This window comes from Physeter macrocephalus, chromosome 19 (genome assembly GCF_002837175.3).
Source record: "Physeter macrocephalus isolate SW-GA chromosome 19, ASM283717v5, whole genome shotgun sequence".
NCBI lineage: Eukaryota > Metazoa > Chordata > Mammalia > Artiodactyla > Physeteridae > Physeter > Physeter macrocephalus.
In genome coordinates, this window is record NC_041232.1 from 30711022 (window position 1) to 30728311 (window position 17290).

At 43.1% G+C, this 17290-nt stretch overlaps 1 protein-coding gene across 1 annotated transcript in view; it reads left to right on the forward strand.

Moving 5' to 3' along the window:
• The window catches only part of EPB41L3 (erythrocyte membrane protein band 4.1 like 3), a 145541-nt gene that overhangs the window by 38041 nt on the left and 90210 nt on the right, over positions 1-17290 (forward strand). The window contains exon 2 of the mRNA XM_055080499.1: positions 14944-15137. Coding sequence (XP_054936474.1) covers positions 14955-15137 — 183 coding nt within the window. The 5' untranslated portion in view covers positions 14944-14954. The remainder of the gene's footprint in view (positions 1-14943; positions 15138-17290) is intronic.

The following is a 17290-nucleotide window of genomic DNA, read 5'->3' on the forward strand; positions in this document are numbered from 1 at the left end:
GGGAAGATCCCACATGCCGCGGAGCGGCTGGGCCCGTGAGCCATGGCCGCTGAGCCTGCGCGTCCGGAGCCTGCGCTCTGCAACGGGAGAGGCCACAGCAGTGAGAGGCCCACATACCGCAAAAAAAAAAAAAAAAAAAAAATCACAGATCACAGTGTTACTGAACTGAGGTTGGGCTGTTTGCTGCTCAAAAGTCAATAATTCAAGAGGCAAGTGTCAATAAAAAGGAAAGGTGCTTTAATCAGAAAAGCCGGCTCTCCGGGGAGAAGGTAGTCTTGTGTCCAGAGACCAACTCCCAAGATTCTGCTCAGCCATGACAGTTTTTAAACAGAAGAATGGTGGGGCGGGGAGTGGAAGAATCTCAGTGAATCATCCAGCCAGGAGGTTGGGGTCTGCATCATTCTCCATTGTGTGCAGGCTGGCTGACCCTCTCTTCAGATGTTGTCTTAGCCATGTGATCTACCTGCAGATTGTTTAGTGGGCTGTTGGGGGAAGAGAGCTGGTCATTCTCAACTCCTGAGTTCTTCATTCTTCTTTTTATCTAGGAGAAGAATCAACAGGTTAATTAGGTTCTTTCAAGGTTAGAAGGGAATAGAAATGGGCAAACAGGAAATGGGGTAAAGAGCTGCTTTCAACAGATCACCCTAGCAAATATAATAATGATGAAAAAGTCTGAAATACTGTGAGAATTACCAAAATGTGACACAGAGACACGAAGTGAACAGGCGCTGTTGGAAAAATGGCGCCAACAGACTTGCTTGATGCAGGGTTGCCACAAACCTTCAATTTGTAAAAAACACAATTTCTACAAAGCCCAACAAAGTGAAGCAATGCGGTGAGGTCTGCCTATATTTAATGACCACGGGGCTGCCAATAATGGTTACTTTGTATGATTTTGTAAGTATTAAATGGAAACAATAATGGCCTGACTGGAATTTTCCCATATATTTGATTTCCTTTTCTCAGCAGTGGAAATGCCTTTTTTTTCCTCTTTATGTCTTTATTGATTCGATCAAACGTTATTCGTGCGGTGTGAGTCTTCAAATCCCTGCCACCCAGGCTCCTTTAAAAGGCAAGATACAAATATTTACAGGCAGCTTACCTTGCGGGTCCTTAACAAGGTCTACTTTCCCCTTGGCTTCCCTTCTCATTCTCACCACGTGTCCCTCTGGTGACTAGTCCCTCTGGTGCCTGCATGAAGCTTGCCATTAGGAACTAACCACAGACATAAAAGCCTTGAGACATGCGTGCGGTTTGAGAAAATGAATCAGCCAGATCCGCATCTGATGCTTATCTGAATGTTCAGGGCACTTAGGTGAAAGTACGACCAGCCTTGTATTCACCAGGCTCAGAAACACATACTGTTCGTTCATTCGTTTTCTCAACATCTGGTTGTAAGCATTTTCCCGGACAGACAGGCGATCAGAGCACAGGTGTTGTTCTTGGGTCGTTTGAGACAAGCCCTTTTTGTCCCAGCTGTCCTCAACCCTAACCTCCAGAGAAGCCTGAACCCTGGCTTCTCGACCAGGTACCCCCAGATACCAGAGGGGATGTTGCCCCTCACTGAGGTGCAAAGGTTGGGGGGTTTGGCCATAACCTTGCCCCTGTTTTGAAAATGAATGGTTCTGTGGGAGAGAGACCCATTTGAGTAAGAGCCAGGCAGCTCTTGTCGGTGGTGGACGACGGCACAGGGTCTGACTCTGTTTTAATTTATTCACTCTCTCTGGTTCACACCTCATTTCTCACAGATGCAGAGTCAGATGCTGGGTAATAGAGAAATATGCTCTTGCATTAAGGTGCCAAAGATATTTTTTTGCTAATAAGTTCTTCGCCAGAGATAGAATTGGCCAGCAGTACGGAAGAAACACACCATCTCCTTTTCTCTCCTCTTTTAATTTTAGCCATTGAATTCTTGAAAATTTCAAACAATGGAGTCAGACAGTTATAACTTGAAACGTATGTTGATGGCGTCTTGTCTATTTGAGGCCCTCCACAAACAACGCTTTTAAAGTTGGAGCTGGTAAAAATCTAGACATCCATTTGAGGCTTAAAGCCACCATCAGTGGAAAGTTATAATTGTTGAGACTCTAGAAGCAGGGTCAGTACCATTCGTGTTTTCTCTTGCCATTCGTATTTTCTCTAGAAGCAGCAATGATCATTTTGTTTGTTTTCCAGAAACAAGTTGGCAACCTGCTATAGACTCTCAAGGGCTTGTACTAGATTAGAAACTAGAATTGTGATGTTTTATATTTATATATAGATATAGATAGGTAGATAGATAAAGTAAGTAGTAAAGGTAAGTGCATAAAGAAAAGTAAGTAGTAGGGAAAATAGCGTGTAAAACAAAAATGTTATAGAAGTTTAAATTTACTAATGTTGGATTTACATTGAATAAAAGAATAAGGTAGCGTATCAGCATCGTGAATTATAGATGATCACATAAAACAGTGATTTTGAAAAGCTGTCTACTTCTGAAATAAGAACAGGAGGTTAAGAGTAGGTTTCATTGCTATTACCGAAGTGCAGAACTTGTGTGGAAGAAAGAGCTCTGTTATCAGAGGCAGAAACTCAGATTTAATTGTTGGCCTGTGCTTGTTGTTATATGACCTTGGGCAAGTATGACCTCCCTGTCCCCATCTGTCCTGTGGGGTACCGTCCACCGTGCATCTTGGGTTCCCTGTGGATAAGTTCCTTTACTTTCTCAAGTGCCACACCCTGTTAATTACAAAATAATATTAAAGAAAGCACAGAAGTTTGATGAGAAATTATTCCAGCTGTCAAACTCAGGAAGCTCTTATGCATTTTACAAATTGAACCATCCTTTGAGGAAACCATGAGCAGTATTTCCTAATATTGGTATAGAGGTGAGTTAAGCAGATATGCTATGTTTGAATTGACATCCCCACACAGAGGACATAAGGCCAGTTTCTTCCTTAGAGTGATTTATGCTTAACAGCAAATGGAGAGAATGGTTGCTATATTTAGCTTATTCCCTTAGACTTTCCAGGATTCGGTTTGACCTAAGGACTGTCTTTTTGCTCTTTCCGATGTATCTCATTGGTGCTCTGAAATTTCCATTTTGATTTGCTTTTTTGCCTAAAACCCCAAGGATACTGTGGGAGTGCCTTTGGCTGAGGCAAATGACGTCGTGGTCAATACTGAACTCTGTTTCAGTGATCGGGAACCCTAATGAGCATTGGTAAACAGAGGTAGCAGGAAGCGGAATTCAAGTACCCATGTTCACTCCTGAAAATAAATAGATGTGTCTGGCACTTTCCTATCCCAGGAACAGCTCCCTAAACTGTTTCTGCTGTGCATTGAATAATACATTCACATGCTTGTCCAAGTGAAAAAATGTAAATATGTTGTGAAAAAACACTGTCCTGCGGTTGGAGAGGTGGCTGTAGGTCCAGCCTGGGCGCGAGGAGATTCGTGGGTGGACAACTTAGTCATTTAAATTAAACCCTACCCTTTAATAGCCGCAGAAGGCTTCTTGTGTAGACCCTGTAGAAACTTTTTAACACCTATTTGCATTCGGTGATAATCATGTTAAAACCTCATGGAGACTAAAGTTCTTTGCCAGGTTATGTGTGAAACAAGCATATACATACATACATACGCCCTCTAGCCATGAGCTAGGTACTCAGATGAAGTCTACAAACCCATGCTCTACCCCCAAGGCCAAAGCTTTTTGTGTTAATCAACCTGCTTTTCTGGGAAGGCTGGAGCTGTCACTTACACCAGAAGAAGACGATCGTTACACATGCAGCCAGGCGTTGCTTCTCACATGAATGTGTTTAGAAATGATGACCGATGACTTCAGGGTTCACTGAAGATTGCCCTCGTTTAGAGGTGCAGCAGCGCCCAGAAGAATAAGGATTGAAGCTTAACCTTTGCTTGTCGATGGGGTCCCTGCCTAGTGGAGAATGCATGATGTGCAGTCTTCTCACCTCCAGGGGTCCCTGTGCCTGTAAGAGACCTAACATTTATAAGAGGTTGTGCCCCGCAGCTAGCCCATCTCCCCTGTCTGCACAAGGCTCAGATCAGAGCTTCCAATGCAGGGCGCCCCTGCCCTTCCTTTCCTCTCCTCCCACCCTGTTCCAGCCTTTTCTCTCACCTGGACCATTGCCGTAGCTTTCGCACCACTCTCCCTGCTCCCACCCTGGCTGCCTCACTCCAAACCCAGAGTGGTCTCTTAAAAGCCTGAATAAGACCCTCTCATTCCTTCCCTTAAAATGCTCCATTGCATTTAAAATAAAACCCAGCTGCATGCACTGGCTTACTGAGACCCCAAACCCTGCTCACATCTCCTACTTCATGGTGGACATTCTCCCCTGCACCTCCTGAGTCCCGGCTCCCTCGACCTGCTTTTCGTTCCTTGAGCACACCAGGCTCATTTCGTCCTTCGGGCCCAGGCACTAGTCTTCTGGAAGGCATGGTCCCAGCCCTCCGTCCCTGATATTGGAACGTCCCCCCACCCCCGGAGAAGCCCTCCCCAACCACCCAATGTCAGCAGCCACCCACCCATTTTAGGTTCGCTCATGTAATAACATCTCCCTGTAGCTGACATCTTTTCATTCTTTTTCTCCTTCAATTATCAGGCAGGCTCCACTAGAGCAGAGACCCCGTTTGCCTTCATCTGATGTGTCCGCAGGCCTCAGGACAGCTATTCAGCAAATGTTTGTTGAAGGAATGTATTCATGAATAAAGAAATGATGTAGCCAGTCTCTCTAACCTTAACTGCTAAATGTCCAACCAGGAGCAGAGAGACTCGGTCAGTGTGTGTAGCTGTGTCATGGCTGAATGTACACTTGCCTTTGAAACATCAAAACAAACTCTCAGACCCTTAGGGCCCCCTTCCCCAGTGTCTGGAGTTCAGGAATCCGAGTTTGGGAGCTCCGTTGCTTTTAACGGAGTGGTCCTAACATAGACATACTAGAGCAGAGCTTGAACTGGTGCTTCTGCCACTTGCTCTGTAGACCTAACTTGCAAATAGCTTTTCCCTGCAGGAACCCTGCCTCTCCTCCCTTTAGTGATGTCACTGAATCCTGTTCAAGTCCTTTACTAACACAAGTCCCCCTTCCTTGAGAGGGGGAGCCAGCTGCTTCCTTGGTTTTATTGAAATGTATTTAGGGGCTTATGGAAACAACCAAATATTCTGTTATTTCAAAAATATATGGGAATTTTGTACCTGGTGTTTGGCCTCAGTTTGAGTTGGAAATATGGATACATATTGATAAGGTGGACACTTCCATCATCACTGTATCTGTTTTCTAAACCGTATTTATTAATTTTTCTGCTCACACATAGAGCTAAACATTTTTGAACTTGCAAAGCTAACAGCTTGCTGAAAAAAGTTTAGGTTTTTCAAATGTATTAGGTAAACTTAGAGTGTCTCCTTCGGCTTTTTCAGATTATCTGGGTAAGTATCGCTTCGGTGAATTAAATAAAACTTTAAGAGACTCAAATAGTTGATGAAGCCTTCCACTGACGCTGCAGTGATGGGGAGGCCGGCTTTCTCTCTGCAGTGCTGGTGACTGCTGCCCTAGGAGCTTTACGTTCTTGGCCTGATCAGTAAGCATCTGTCCTCACTTAGAGGACAAAATTTCCTCAGATTTCATGCTGTTAATATAACAGTATCTCAGGGACTCAGGTATCCTAGAGTTTTCAGAATCTTAGAACAGAAAGGGAAGCCAAGTTCTGTTGAGGTCACCGAGCAACTGGCAGTTGAGACTGGTTCTTAACTACCTACCCTCTCAGGGTCCTGTGCCCCATCCTGCACCTCTCCTGTGCTTTTATTTATCCCTGACTTCCCTTTTATCTTCCTGAGGTAGCCTGTGATTTTTAATTGCTTATAAAGCTTAAAACTAGTCATTTAACTTGGGGCTGAAGGGTTTTTTTCTAACGTGAGATGATTTCCTGTGAGCCCACCCAGCCCCCACTGGCTGGTGGAAACCTCTCTCCTCTGGGCGTATGTCTTGCACCCTTGACGCTGTGTTTCTTCGCTTCTCAAGGTAACCTGTCAGATTGTACATTCCTTGAAGCAGGGGACTGTGGCGTTATTTTGGGGGGTCTTGTTTAGTTTTTAAAATCCTGAACACTGAATTGTAGATGTGCAGTGCTGTTATGAAACCTTTGTCTCCATAGTGATGGGAGTTGGTCATCCCTTACAGGTTGACCATGGTCATTGTGAAAGTAATTTTGAATTATTATGTTGTCATCATAAAAATCCCAGCTTTCTGCTTCTTCTATACACTTAAAGTCAGGCATCTTCTCAGGAGTTGGTATATTGGCTTATAAGGTTTGAACTTATTTGGCCAAAAAGTTTATTTGAATAAAAACAATCAGAATTGTCTCTGCCACTAGTCGCAAACGGTGTCTCAATTCCTTATTGTCAAGTTTTCAAAGATATTTTATAGTGATCAACCCTGAATTCCACTGTTTTGTGCTTTGAGGAGTGACTGGTCCACCGCTGCCCCATCAAGGCCTTCTTGGTCTGATAATTTGGTCTAATTTTGAGCTGATGTTAGTTATCGCCATGGCTACCAGAATGGCCTCTGTGTGATGGGATGAGGTCTCCTTAGCGAGGACCAGCCAGCCTTGCAAGGCCTGACCTCTGCCTGGCTGGTCTCACCACCTCCCATCACTGCCCACACAGCCCTCAAGTTCCAGCCACCGCTGACCACATGCCCTCATGCAAGGACCTGCACGTGAGTTTTCACACCTTTCTGCTTTTCCCTGATTGCTCACCTCTGCCCAGAACTCTCTCCAGTCTTCTTTCTCTAAATACAACTCAAGAGGTGACAGGTGTGAAGTGGATTGAGTTGGGAATGAGGAGGAAGGTGGTGTCCTGAGGCCCAGCATGAGCAGCCGGACAGATGGACACCTGCTGGCATGGAGAAGACAGAAGTGGAGCAGGTGGGGGGCTGGGAGGGCGGGGTGGGGTCAGTGCTTTGGATGGAGAAGTGTTCAGTGTCAGGTGCCTCTGAAATACCCAGGGAAGCGAGGAGAGCAGTGGAGTTGTATCTGTGGGTCTGAAGCTCAGAGAGGTCGGAGCGAAGAGCCTGTATCTTGGATGTGCCGTCGTATTTGAAACCGAGTGAAGGAGCTCTGACTCTAAAGACCTGCAGAGTTTAGAAACAGGATGAGAAGGTGGGTGTGAAGAGCAAATGGAAGTGAGGTAGAGGGAGGAGGAACGTCAAGAGTGTGTCGGAAACACAGAGAATTCAGAGATGGGAGGGGGCATCACATGGACTTATTGCCTTACAGGGAGGTGGCCGGTCACCTTAGTAAGATTTACTAGAATATTGGGGAATACTCTGAAGGGTGAGTGGGAGGGAGGGCGTGGTGACAGCATAGGGAGGAAATTCCTTCCAGAAGCATGGCTGTGAGGAAGAGGAGAGAAGTAGGGCCATCCTGGAGGGGTGGAGGTGGGGGTTGTAGGAGGGTAGAAGGCAAGGTCAGGAGCAGTCGTTTGGGGTGAGAGAGAGAGATAGAGAGATAGAGAGAGAGTGAGTGTGTGTGTGTGTGTGTGTGTGTGTGTGTGTGTGTGTGCCTCCCCATGTCCTCAAGTCCATGCTCTAGTAGGTCTGTGTTTTATTCCTGTCCTACCACTAATCTCTTCATGACATTTTTTTTTCTTAGATTCCATATATATGTGTTAGCATACGGTATTTGTTTTTCTCCTTCTGACTTACTTCACTCTGTATGACAGACTCCAGGTCTATCCACCTCATTACAAATAACTCAGTTTCATTTCTTTTTATGGCTGAGTAATATTCCATTGTATATATGTGCCACATCTTCTTTATCCATTCATCTGTGGATGGACACTTAGGTTGCTTCCATGTCCTGGCTATCGTAAATAGAGCTGCAATGAACATTTTGGTACATGACTCTTTTTGAATTATGGTTTTCTCAGGGTATATGACTGGGGCTTTTTTTAAATGCAGATAGAATCCAGTAGAGGGGTCAGGGGATATTACTCTCTTTTTACTTGCTTGATGTGGGTGGTTTTGGTGGATCAGTGGATGGTATCCAGGAGTCACAAATACTTAAGCTGAGTATATAAAGGTCTACTAGCCTCTCTTCTGTACATTTACATTTGAAATACAAAAGGGGGAAAAAGAGCTCATTTTTTTTTTTTTTTAAATCGTCTGTTAGTGTTACAATCCTCTAGGCAGGCAACTGGCCTGAAGGGTTTTTCTTTATGAAGTGCTTTGTTATTCTGTAGGAATCCTGTTTTATATGTAAAGGACAGAGATGTTTATAGAGCGTTTTCCTGCACTAAAGTCCTAGGTCTGTGTCTTAATAGAATATCACTGAATTTTCTTATCTGCAAGAGAGGTAGGTACGTAAATTTGAATGCAGAAGCTAATTTAGCAGTCATTTTTTTAGGAGATGTTAAATTTAGAGATGCTGCTTCTAAAAGTGGAAAAGATGAGGATAAACTGACTTTTTTCTTCTGCAGAGTAAAAAATTAGAGCTGAAAAGGAACAAAGCAGCATGCCAATGACCCATTTGTTATAGGTGAAATGAATTGGGAATGATTTCATTCACACCTGCACAATGCCGCCTTTTAAGCTGACTACCATTTCTTTTGGTAGTCATTTAATAAATACATCCCTGAGAAGAGGCATAATGAAATACAATTTATGTTTCTTGAAAAGATAAAGGACTCCTCTCGCCATCATCCCAGTACACGTAGTAAATGTCCTTACGCCAGCTTTTAGGGTTTGGAGTTCCTGGGATCCCAGACCTTTTTAAGCTGAAGCAAAACACAATTAACAAGGTAAGTTTAATATAAAGAAAGGGCACAGTTTAAGCCAAAGCTAAGCATAAGCATTTTGTATCACTTTCCGTTTGTGATTGCAGGTGATGGTGTTACTTCCAGTAACTGAAATGACTGACAGTTATAGGTAGTCCGGAGTGAATCTATCAGAAGAGAAGGGAACCTTGGAAAATAGTCATCTGTAGTGAGTTGGAAAGGAAAATGTACAATATCAAGTGGCAAGGGTCATCCAAGAAAGCAGGGAATGAGAATCTTATAAAAAAAGAAAAAAAACAAAACAATGTAAATATCATGAAAATCTAATTTTAAAAAATGTTTTGGCATTTGGGTATAAGATTGGAGGTGTACACTATAGAATTATTAAAGTAATGAGTTAAAGTAAGGACTGTATTTAGATGCTTATGATTTTCATTGTGCGCCATGTAAAAATCAGTTTATTGCTTGCTTATATTGGCATGTGGGTAGGGAGGAAGATTATTTTTAAAAACGTTTTGAAATTGGATTTACCGATTGAGGCTGTCGATACTGTTTACTCATAGGTAAACTTATGCCCTTTCAGATATGTGGAATTAAATATTGATTCTAGTGAGATTCCACAATTTAAAAGCCTTATATTTTTAAGGTTTCTTACTTTACTATTTCTCAACAGCAAGGGAAGTTTTATTTTATTACAATTAGTCAAAAAAACAGCAATGATTTTTATTCCTTGTATTATGCATATAGTGCTGGGGGAAATGATATACCTAGGAAATATTTGACAAGGGCATAAGATTTTATTTGAGGTTTGAGGTTCTGTGATTTATGTGATGTGTGACAGGTAAGGTTTTATCCGGTGTATTCATAGGTAGAAAATAATGGTAGGTTATTTTACTGTTTAAGTAGTTGATAGGTGGTTCCTGGGCTATGTCCATTTTGCATTTTTATTCAGCTTTTGTAGAGCTGGCTCTCTGCCTTCGGGACCAGGCATGGAATTAAAGACAAAAGCCCTGGCTTTTGTTCACTATGAGTGGTTTCATAGTGAAAGTCAAAACTGGGATTATTCCTTTACTGATTTTGCTCTTCTATTTCATATATAGTGAATCCTGGGGCTAATGTCATGTTTAGAAAGATTTTTATTTTAACACGTATTTAACCACATTTTCAAGTTTAGAGTGCACTGATGTGAGATGTATAATACCACAACGACTTTTGTGTAAAAAGTCCTTAGGTTTAAAAAGTAGTAAGGAAGTTGGGAGAAGATGGTGAAAGAGGCAGCAGGTTTGTCAGCTTAACCGGAAAGATCCCAAGTTTCCGGCCTTTCACTGCCCCCTGCACCACCCCCAGCCCGTCCCCTACCCCCACCTCACTTAGTCATCACTGATTTCTAGTCCGAACCCCTTGTTTTATGGAAGAGGAAGTGGGAGAGTAAAAAAAAAAATTAGTCACCCAAGACCATACATGGCAACTTATTTGCTGCTGATTATTTTCTTGTATTATATCTATAAAGATTATACATAGATTTTAAAGTGATTTTTTAATTTTGAGCTATGATTCTGGTTTTCTGCTTCTGTGACAGTTTTGACATCTAATTACTAAGTTATAGCCATTATCTGCTGAAACACAGATAATAACGACAGAGAACCCTAAGTAGGATATTCATAGAAGATAGAAAATATTGAAGGTATTCAAATTTCTTCAATAATATGATTTATATGCTAGAACTGTCCTGTCTAGGAAAAACTAAGCATTTTCTTAAAATATGCTTTTTCTAATAGTCATTTATGTTTTACTTGGTAGATTCATGACCTAGTGGCTTTTAGGTTACTCTTTTATAGAGATTCTCTAAACAACCCGAACATTTTCTTTTTTGTGTTTCTGGAAGAGCTTTACAACTACTGATAAAAGCATTAGACTGTGAACAGAACAATAATGTCTGTTACCTTGAGAGATTTGATTTTGAAAGTTGTAACTGAGTTCCGTTTTCTATTCTAAAGAGTAGAAATATCTACTTTACCCACCCACTTAAGAGAGATCTTACAGTGGTTAAAAACTATAAGGAAGAGCTATTACACTTTTAAATGCATAGTTATATAATAAATGGGGTTGATTTTATTTAGTCATTCATTAAATTATTATTGAAATACCCACTATGTTCTAGTTTTCAGATATAAACAAACATGATTTCCCCCCTTGAGTATATGGGAAGGAGGTTGAGAGATGGCTGAATAATAATAAAATTTGATGCATTATGGGAAGGAAACAATAAGGCACAATTAGGATAAATGTGCAACAAGGGAAAGCCTTTCTCAGCCAACACTTGAGGAATGAGGAGTCAGGCACTTGAAGAGCAGAGGAAAAAATGTTCTCAGCAAACAGAGCAGCGTGTCTAGAAAACCCTGAAGCAGAACAAAGCCCTGATGTGGTTTACACGCTGGAAGGAGACCACGTGGCTGGATCACAGGTGGATGGCCGGATGGGCAGTGCCGCTGGGTGTCGATAGGGTGTTGAGGCCTCAGCTTAGCCTTGAAGGCCATGGGAATTAAGAATTTTGATGTTAACTTCAAGCACATTGGGAAGTTATTAAAGGATTTTCTGCAGTGAGTGATATGACTGGATTTATGTTTTATGAAGGTCAACAGAATAGAGGTCGATAGGAATCGAGGCAGTGAAAAGGGAGTTATTGAAGGATTTCAGGGAAGAAATGGCTGGCCTAGTGGCTGGGGACCAATGCAAGATATGTTTTGTAAAGATATATATTTTAATGTACATTTATATATATATTATATATATATTTGCAAAATTAAATATTTTGCAAAACTTTCTGTTGTATATTAATAAGGAAGACAAGGGAAAGGAAAATGTCAGGGGTGACTTGTGGAATTCTGGCTTGAAGGAATGGCATTGCCACTTATTGAGGTGGGGAAGATGGGGAGGGGAGAGAAATCAACAGGTGCCTGTGAGGTGTCAGTGAGGAGTGTCCAGTGCGCAGTTGGACGCTAGTCTGAAAGCTCAGGACAGAGGTTTGGACCAGAGATGTGAATATGTGAGTCGTTGGCATGGGGGAAGTATTTAAAGCTCTGGGGAAAAAAATATAAAGAGAAGAGGAGTGAGTTTTCTGGAACATTCCCACATTTAGAGGTTGGATAAGGAGTAACCTGTAACAGTGAATGGAAAGGAGTCGCCAGAGAGATAGGAGGAAAGCAGGAGAGTGTGGGGTGTTCTGAATCATGTTGACAAGGAAAGTCTCATCACCTGAGTTGGGGCTGCTATGAGGTCAGATGGGACAAGGACAGGCAAGAGTGGATTATCCTCTGTAATGGCCACAAGAGCAACCCCGATGGAATCAGGCTGGAGTGGTGGCAGAGAAAGAGGAAATGAGGAAGTGAGACAGGGTCGACAAGACTTTTGAGAAGTTATGAGTAGAGAGCAGGGAAATATGGTAGTAGCTGCCAGAGGATGTGAGATCAAGAGAAGGCTACTTTGTTTTAGTAAGATGGGAGCCACTCAAGTCTGTGTTTGGGTAGAATTTTAATCTGTAGAATGTGTATTAGATTCGGTGTGGGCTGGTTTACTGAGGTACAAACAAGACAGAAGGATTCTGCCTTGTGTGACCATCCAGAGCAGGCGGGCTGCCCTCCGTGAGGTCATCCCGGGACCCCGGCTGAGGGGGGCGGCTCTGGCATCCTCCTCAACTTGGGGCTTCCATGATCAGGTCTGTAGTAATGACATCGGTCATTATTTTCCAGACAATGGGAAAGGGAAATCTAGGGCAAGTGGCTTTCTTTTTATGAAGATGACCTAAATATTGAATATATTTTCTCCATTGTATCATGGGTCCAGACTTAATCACATGGCCCCAACTCATTGTGGTCTCCAACTGGGTGGAGGCATGCCAGCTGAAACTGAAAGTTTGATTACTAAAAGAAAGATGGAAAAAATAGATTCTGGAGAGAGTCTATTTCACCCACAGACTCTGGGCTCCTTGAAGGTAGGTAGGGTGTAAGGGGTTACAACATATTTATCTCTGCCTCTAAACCAGGAGCAGTGCTTGACTTATATTTGGTACTCAATAAGGGTTGGGTGAGTTGAACTGAGTATTAAAATTAATCCTCCCCCTCCTAAAAGGTAAAATTCAACTCTAGGCTCTGAATTACACAATCACCACCTCTCCCTCCCCCTCCACTGTTTTTTCTGTAGACTTGACACTTTGCAGTATAAGCATAAAAATGTGAATATCATATTTGCCTTCAAGATTTGCTTGAAAATCTAAAATGTAAGAAGGAAAGAGAAAATGTTTTAGTTTTATGTAGATCCCTATCTGGCTTTGCATTTGGACTTGATATTTACATTTACATTGAGTAACTGAGCACATGCCAGGTTGACAGGTCTTTTATTCAGCAGACAGAATAGCTGGTGATTGTAAAAAGTAACCTTAAACAGAAAGCACAGATACCACATTTAGTTTATAAGATAGATTGGTATTTGTAATGTTTCCCTCTTCAAATTATTAAGCATCTTCCAATGTGTATTGTGAAAATAGGAACTAACTGGTAGTTTTACTATGGAGTTTTATTTTTCATAAAAATTCTACTCATACTAACGGGTGTATCATTTGCTTAAAGTATTACACTAGCCCTTTGCTCATGGTATTTTTACCATAAAATTAGAATTAGGAAGGGAAATTATGTGATTATCTGAGATATTCACTTTTGAGATATTTACCACATAGCTAAGATGAGAAATTACTTAAAGTGACATGGTGACCACTGGTACAGCAGCTCTCTTGCTGCTTAGAGCAAAAAATGGCTTTAATTATAGCAGCACGTCTATTAGTAGTAGGAAGAAGTGACAGCAAGAAATAGGTTCTTTAGATGTGATCATGTTCAATGCTCTCATTTGGCAGATGTGGAAACTGAGGCACAAAATACTTATGTCTTGACGAGTAAATTATAAGGAGATGGCAGTTATATTTTAGGGCATCCTTTTTAGGATGTAAGAGCAGATTATTCTATGTCAGGATCTGTTGTTTGAGTTCCTGATGGGATATGAGATGGACAAACTTCTTCAACACTCACGGGAAATAGGAGGGAACCAGGAAGAAGCCTTTGAGAGTGAACTTGTGACGAGCGGTAGAGGTGATGCTACCCGGCCTCCCTCCGCTGTGGCCAGGGCTGGTCCAGTGTGCGACAGGTTCCTCAACACCGAAGAAGCCGCTGATGTACTGTGGTTGCTCGTTCAAAAGGGAATAACAGGGACTTCCCTGGTGGCGCAGTGGTTAAGAATCCACCTGCCAATGCAGGGGACACGGGTTCAAGCCCTGGTCCGGGAAGATCCCACGTGCCACAGAGCAACTAAGTCCGTGCGCCACAACTACTGAGCCTGCACTCTAGAGCCCGTGCGCCACAACTACTAAGCCTGCGCTCTAGAGCCTGCGAGCCACAACTCCTGAAGCCCACATGCCTAGAGCCCGTGCTCCGCAACAAGAGAAGCCACCGCAATGAGAAGCCCGCGCACCGCGATGAAGGATAGCCCCCGCTCACTGCAAGTAGAGAAGGCCCGCGTGCAGCAACGAACACCCAATGCAGCCAAAAATAAATAAATAACTAAATTTATTTATTTAAGAAGAAAAGGGAATAACAGTTACGGGAAAATCACAGAGGGGAAGGGCGTTTGTTCACAGAAGAATGGATGGATTCACCAGTGTGGAAGGGCAGAGCGAGCAGGGCCCCTGGGAAGGGGAAAGGGGATGAGAAAGCGCTTCCACTTCCATTACTAGATCATCCTTGCCAGAGATTAAAATGTATCTCCAACTGATTCAGAAATTCATTTTTCTGAAATTAAACATATCTAAGTTAGGTGATTATTATGATGGTAATGTCGTTTCACAGTCATCTGTGGCAAAAATCTAATAGGAATAAAGCCCGTGATCGTTCCAAATCAGCATTTACTACTAAATGTTCCTTTTGAGACATCGACGGGCACCCGTCCTTGGGGTGAATTGGACAAGGCTGTTGTGAGGTATGTGTGGTGGGATCATGTTTTGGTTCTTAGCGTTTCTCCATCTTTCCTGTGCTGGTTCCCTTCAGCCGTTCACTGTAACCTCCTGCCTTTCTTGCCTGCCTGGGGGAGGTCATGGCACCGAGTGATGGGCCCTTCCCGCTTTCTGCTTGCAGAACAATCAACCATGACAACCGAATCGGGATCAGACTTGGAGTCGAAGCCGGAGCAGGAGGCCGAGCCCCAGGAGGGTCACGTGGGGGCACAGCTTGAGGCGCAGCCAGGAGGCGAGCAGGGCACCGAGGAGCAGCCCCAGGCACTGGAGCAGTTGGAGGAGGCGGCAGCGCACAGCACGCCCGTGAGGAAGGAGGTGAGCCTGGCCCACCCCTCACTTGCGAGCATCCTCCCCCAAAGTCCGTGAAAGAATGTTTGCTGAGCTTTTCCAGGCTCTGCTCTGACCTTGGCCTCTTAGCACTAGAGGGAACCACCAGGGGTCGTCTGCTTGGCCCCTTCTGGTCCTGGGCAGATGGAAAGTTATGCTATTTTAAGGCTTTCAGTGAATGACATTCCACAGCCTTGCTTGGTGATGCCTTCCTTTGATGAAAGCATTTGAACTCACACTGAAATCTGGACTGCAGGTCAGTGGTTTTTGTCTGGGTTTACAGGGAGGCTAGACACTGCACTGTCGGCGCTAATTATGCACCCGGTTGTTTATTTAAGCCTTGGGTTCAGAGCTCTTGTGATTTTTCCCTGGGGCCACTCTGACCCTAAGGTTGCCAGCTACTCATAGTGGGTGTTCATGTGCCTCTTTCCCTCTCCCATGGACATGTCTATTTTCAACTCTGTTACCTAAACATGTTTAAGTTGTCATGGATATGTGATTATTCCTTTTAAAAGCTTTCCTACAAAATATAAAGCACGGTTTATACCCGGGCCTTGAATGAATCCGTGTTTAAATTTCTTTGGCTTGAAACTTCAAACCTGGAGTCAGCATGTTTTAGGGTCCCGACTCATGGGTTAAGGAAATCTGGGAGTCCCTACGCATAGTTGACCTCTTACAGGTTGGAAGTATTTGTGTCAAGCCAGAAATTCTAGAAGATGTTAAGAGACATGAAGCCGGCATGTCTTTGGAAAACACAACACATTGGTATAGCCTTAAACTACTATGTGTTTACAGCCTGATTATGTTATTTCTTTTCCCATGGTATTTAAGTTCTGCTTCTAAATGATATAAAGAGTAATGTTTATTTTCATGCTCTGTAAATAGATACTCTGTCTGATCTCAGACATTTTGTGCAGGGAGCTGGGGGTTATCCTTCAACTTGTCGAACAGAATCAAAGGAACAGGTGTTGTCATCATGGTTTTCCTTTATCTTTTCTTTTTGTGGAGACATGATGGTGGTAGTGTTTTGTTTGTTAATTTTCAAATCTTCAGAAATTTAAAATTACTCGACTGGATTTTTCTCTCTTCTTTCCTCTTAACTCTGAAATGAAATAAACGTGAAAGTGGGGGAAATTGGAGAGAAGGAAGAGTTTCCATACCCAGACATGATTAGACATGTGTATTTAATAAATGGATTGACTTTTTGTAGTCAGACGTTTGAAACTAAAGAGGAGTGACTCGAAGCCACCAGAGGGAAAGGTGACTGGCGGGAGAGTCACGAGACTGTAGCCCTGCCTCCCCGCTGGTTATCTCAGTGGTCTCAGAACTCTTTCGAGTCCTCTGGGCCTCCGCTTACTCATTTACAGAACGAAGAGGTCAGAAAAGATAATTTTCTAAGATTCTTCCACTCAGATTCTCTGATTCACACCAGGTGCCCAATTATGTTCGAGGTAGAATGAAGTATACTTTGGTATCTCGTGATGATTAAAGTGTGGGCTTTGGCTGGATCTGAATTCCAGTTGACTAGTTTGGTGACCTTGAGAAAGCTGCAACTGTCAATATGGTCTTACTCTCCAGCCCATGCACTTTAGCCACCAGGGTGGTGGTATATTCAGGAGAGAGGAAATTTCGTGCTTATGTAAGGGGCCTAAACTGAGTTTCAGAACATATCTTCCTCTAGACTTTCAGAGTGTATTTGCAGACCATGGAAGCTATGGTCTGGCCCTTGGGTTGAATGTGCATTGATGGTCATTTGATACATAGAAAAAGGGCAGAAAAAGAGTTGTTGGAGAGGAGTGCACAGGGAGACTGCCAAGGGGACTGACTCAGGGGAGGATTTTATTGTTTATAGGATGTCCTCTGCAGTTCTGAGTCTAGCTTGGACTGGACTGTTGTGATTTGAAAGCAGATTAAAGCTTTTGGACAGATTTGATCTGTTCTTATACTAGCTCATTACAGTGAAGGGGGAAGCAGACTTAAGGGATTACTTTGTAGTGAATTTCAGTGCTGCTGGCTTCATTGAATTGAGTTAGAGCTAAATCACATATTTTAACAGGGGCTTCCCTGGTGGCACAGTGGTTGAGAGTCCGCCTGCCGATGTAGGGGACGCGGGTTCGTGCCCCGGTCCGGGAAGATCCCAC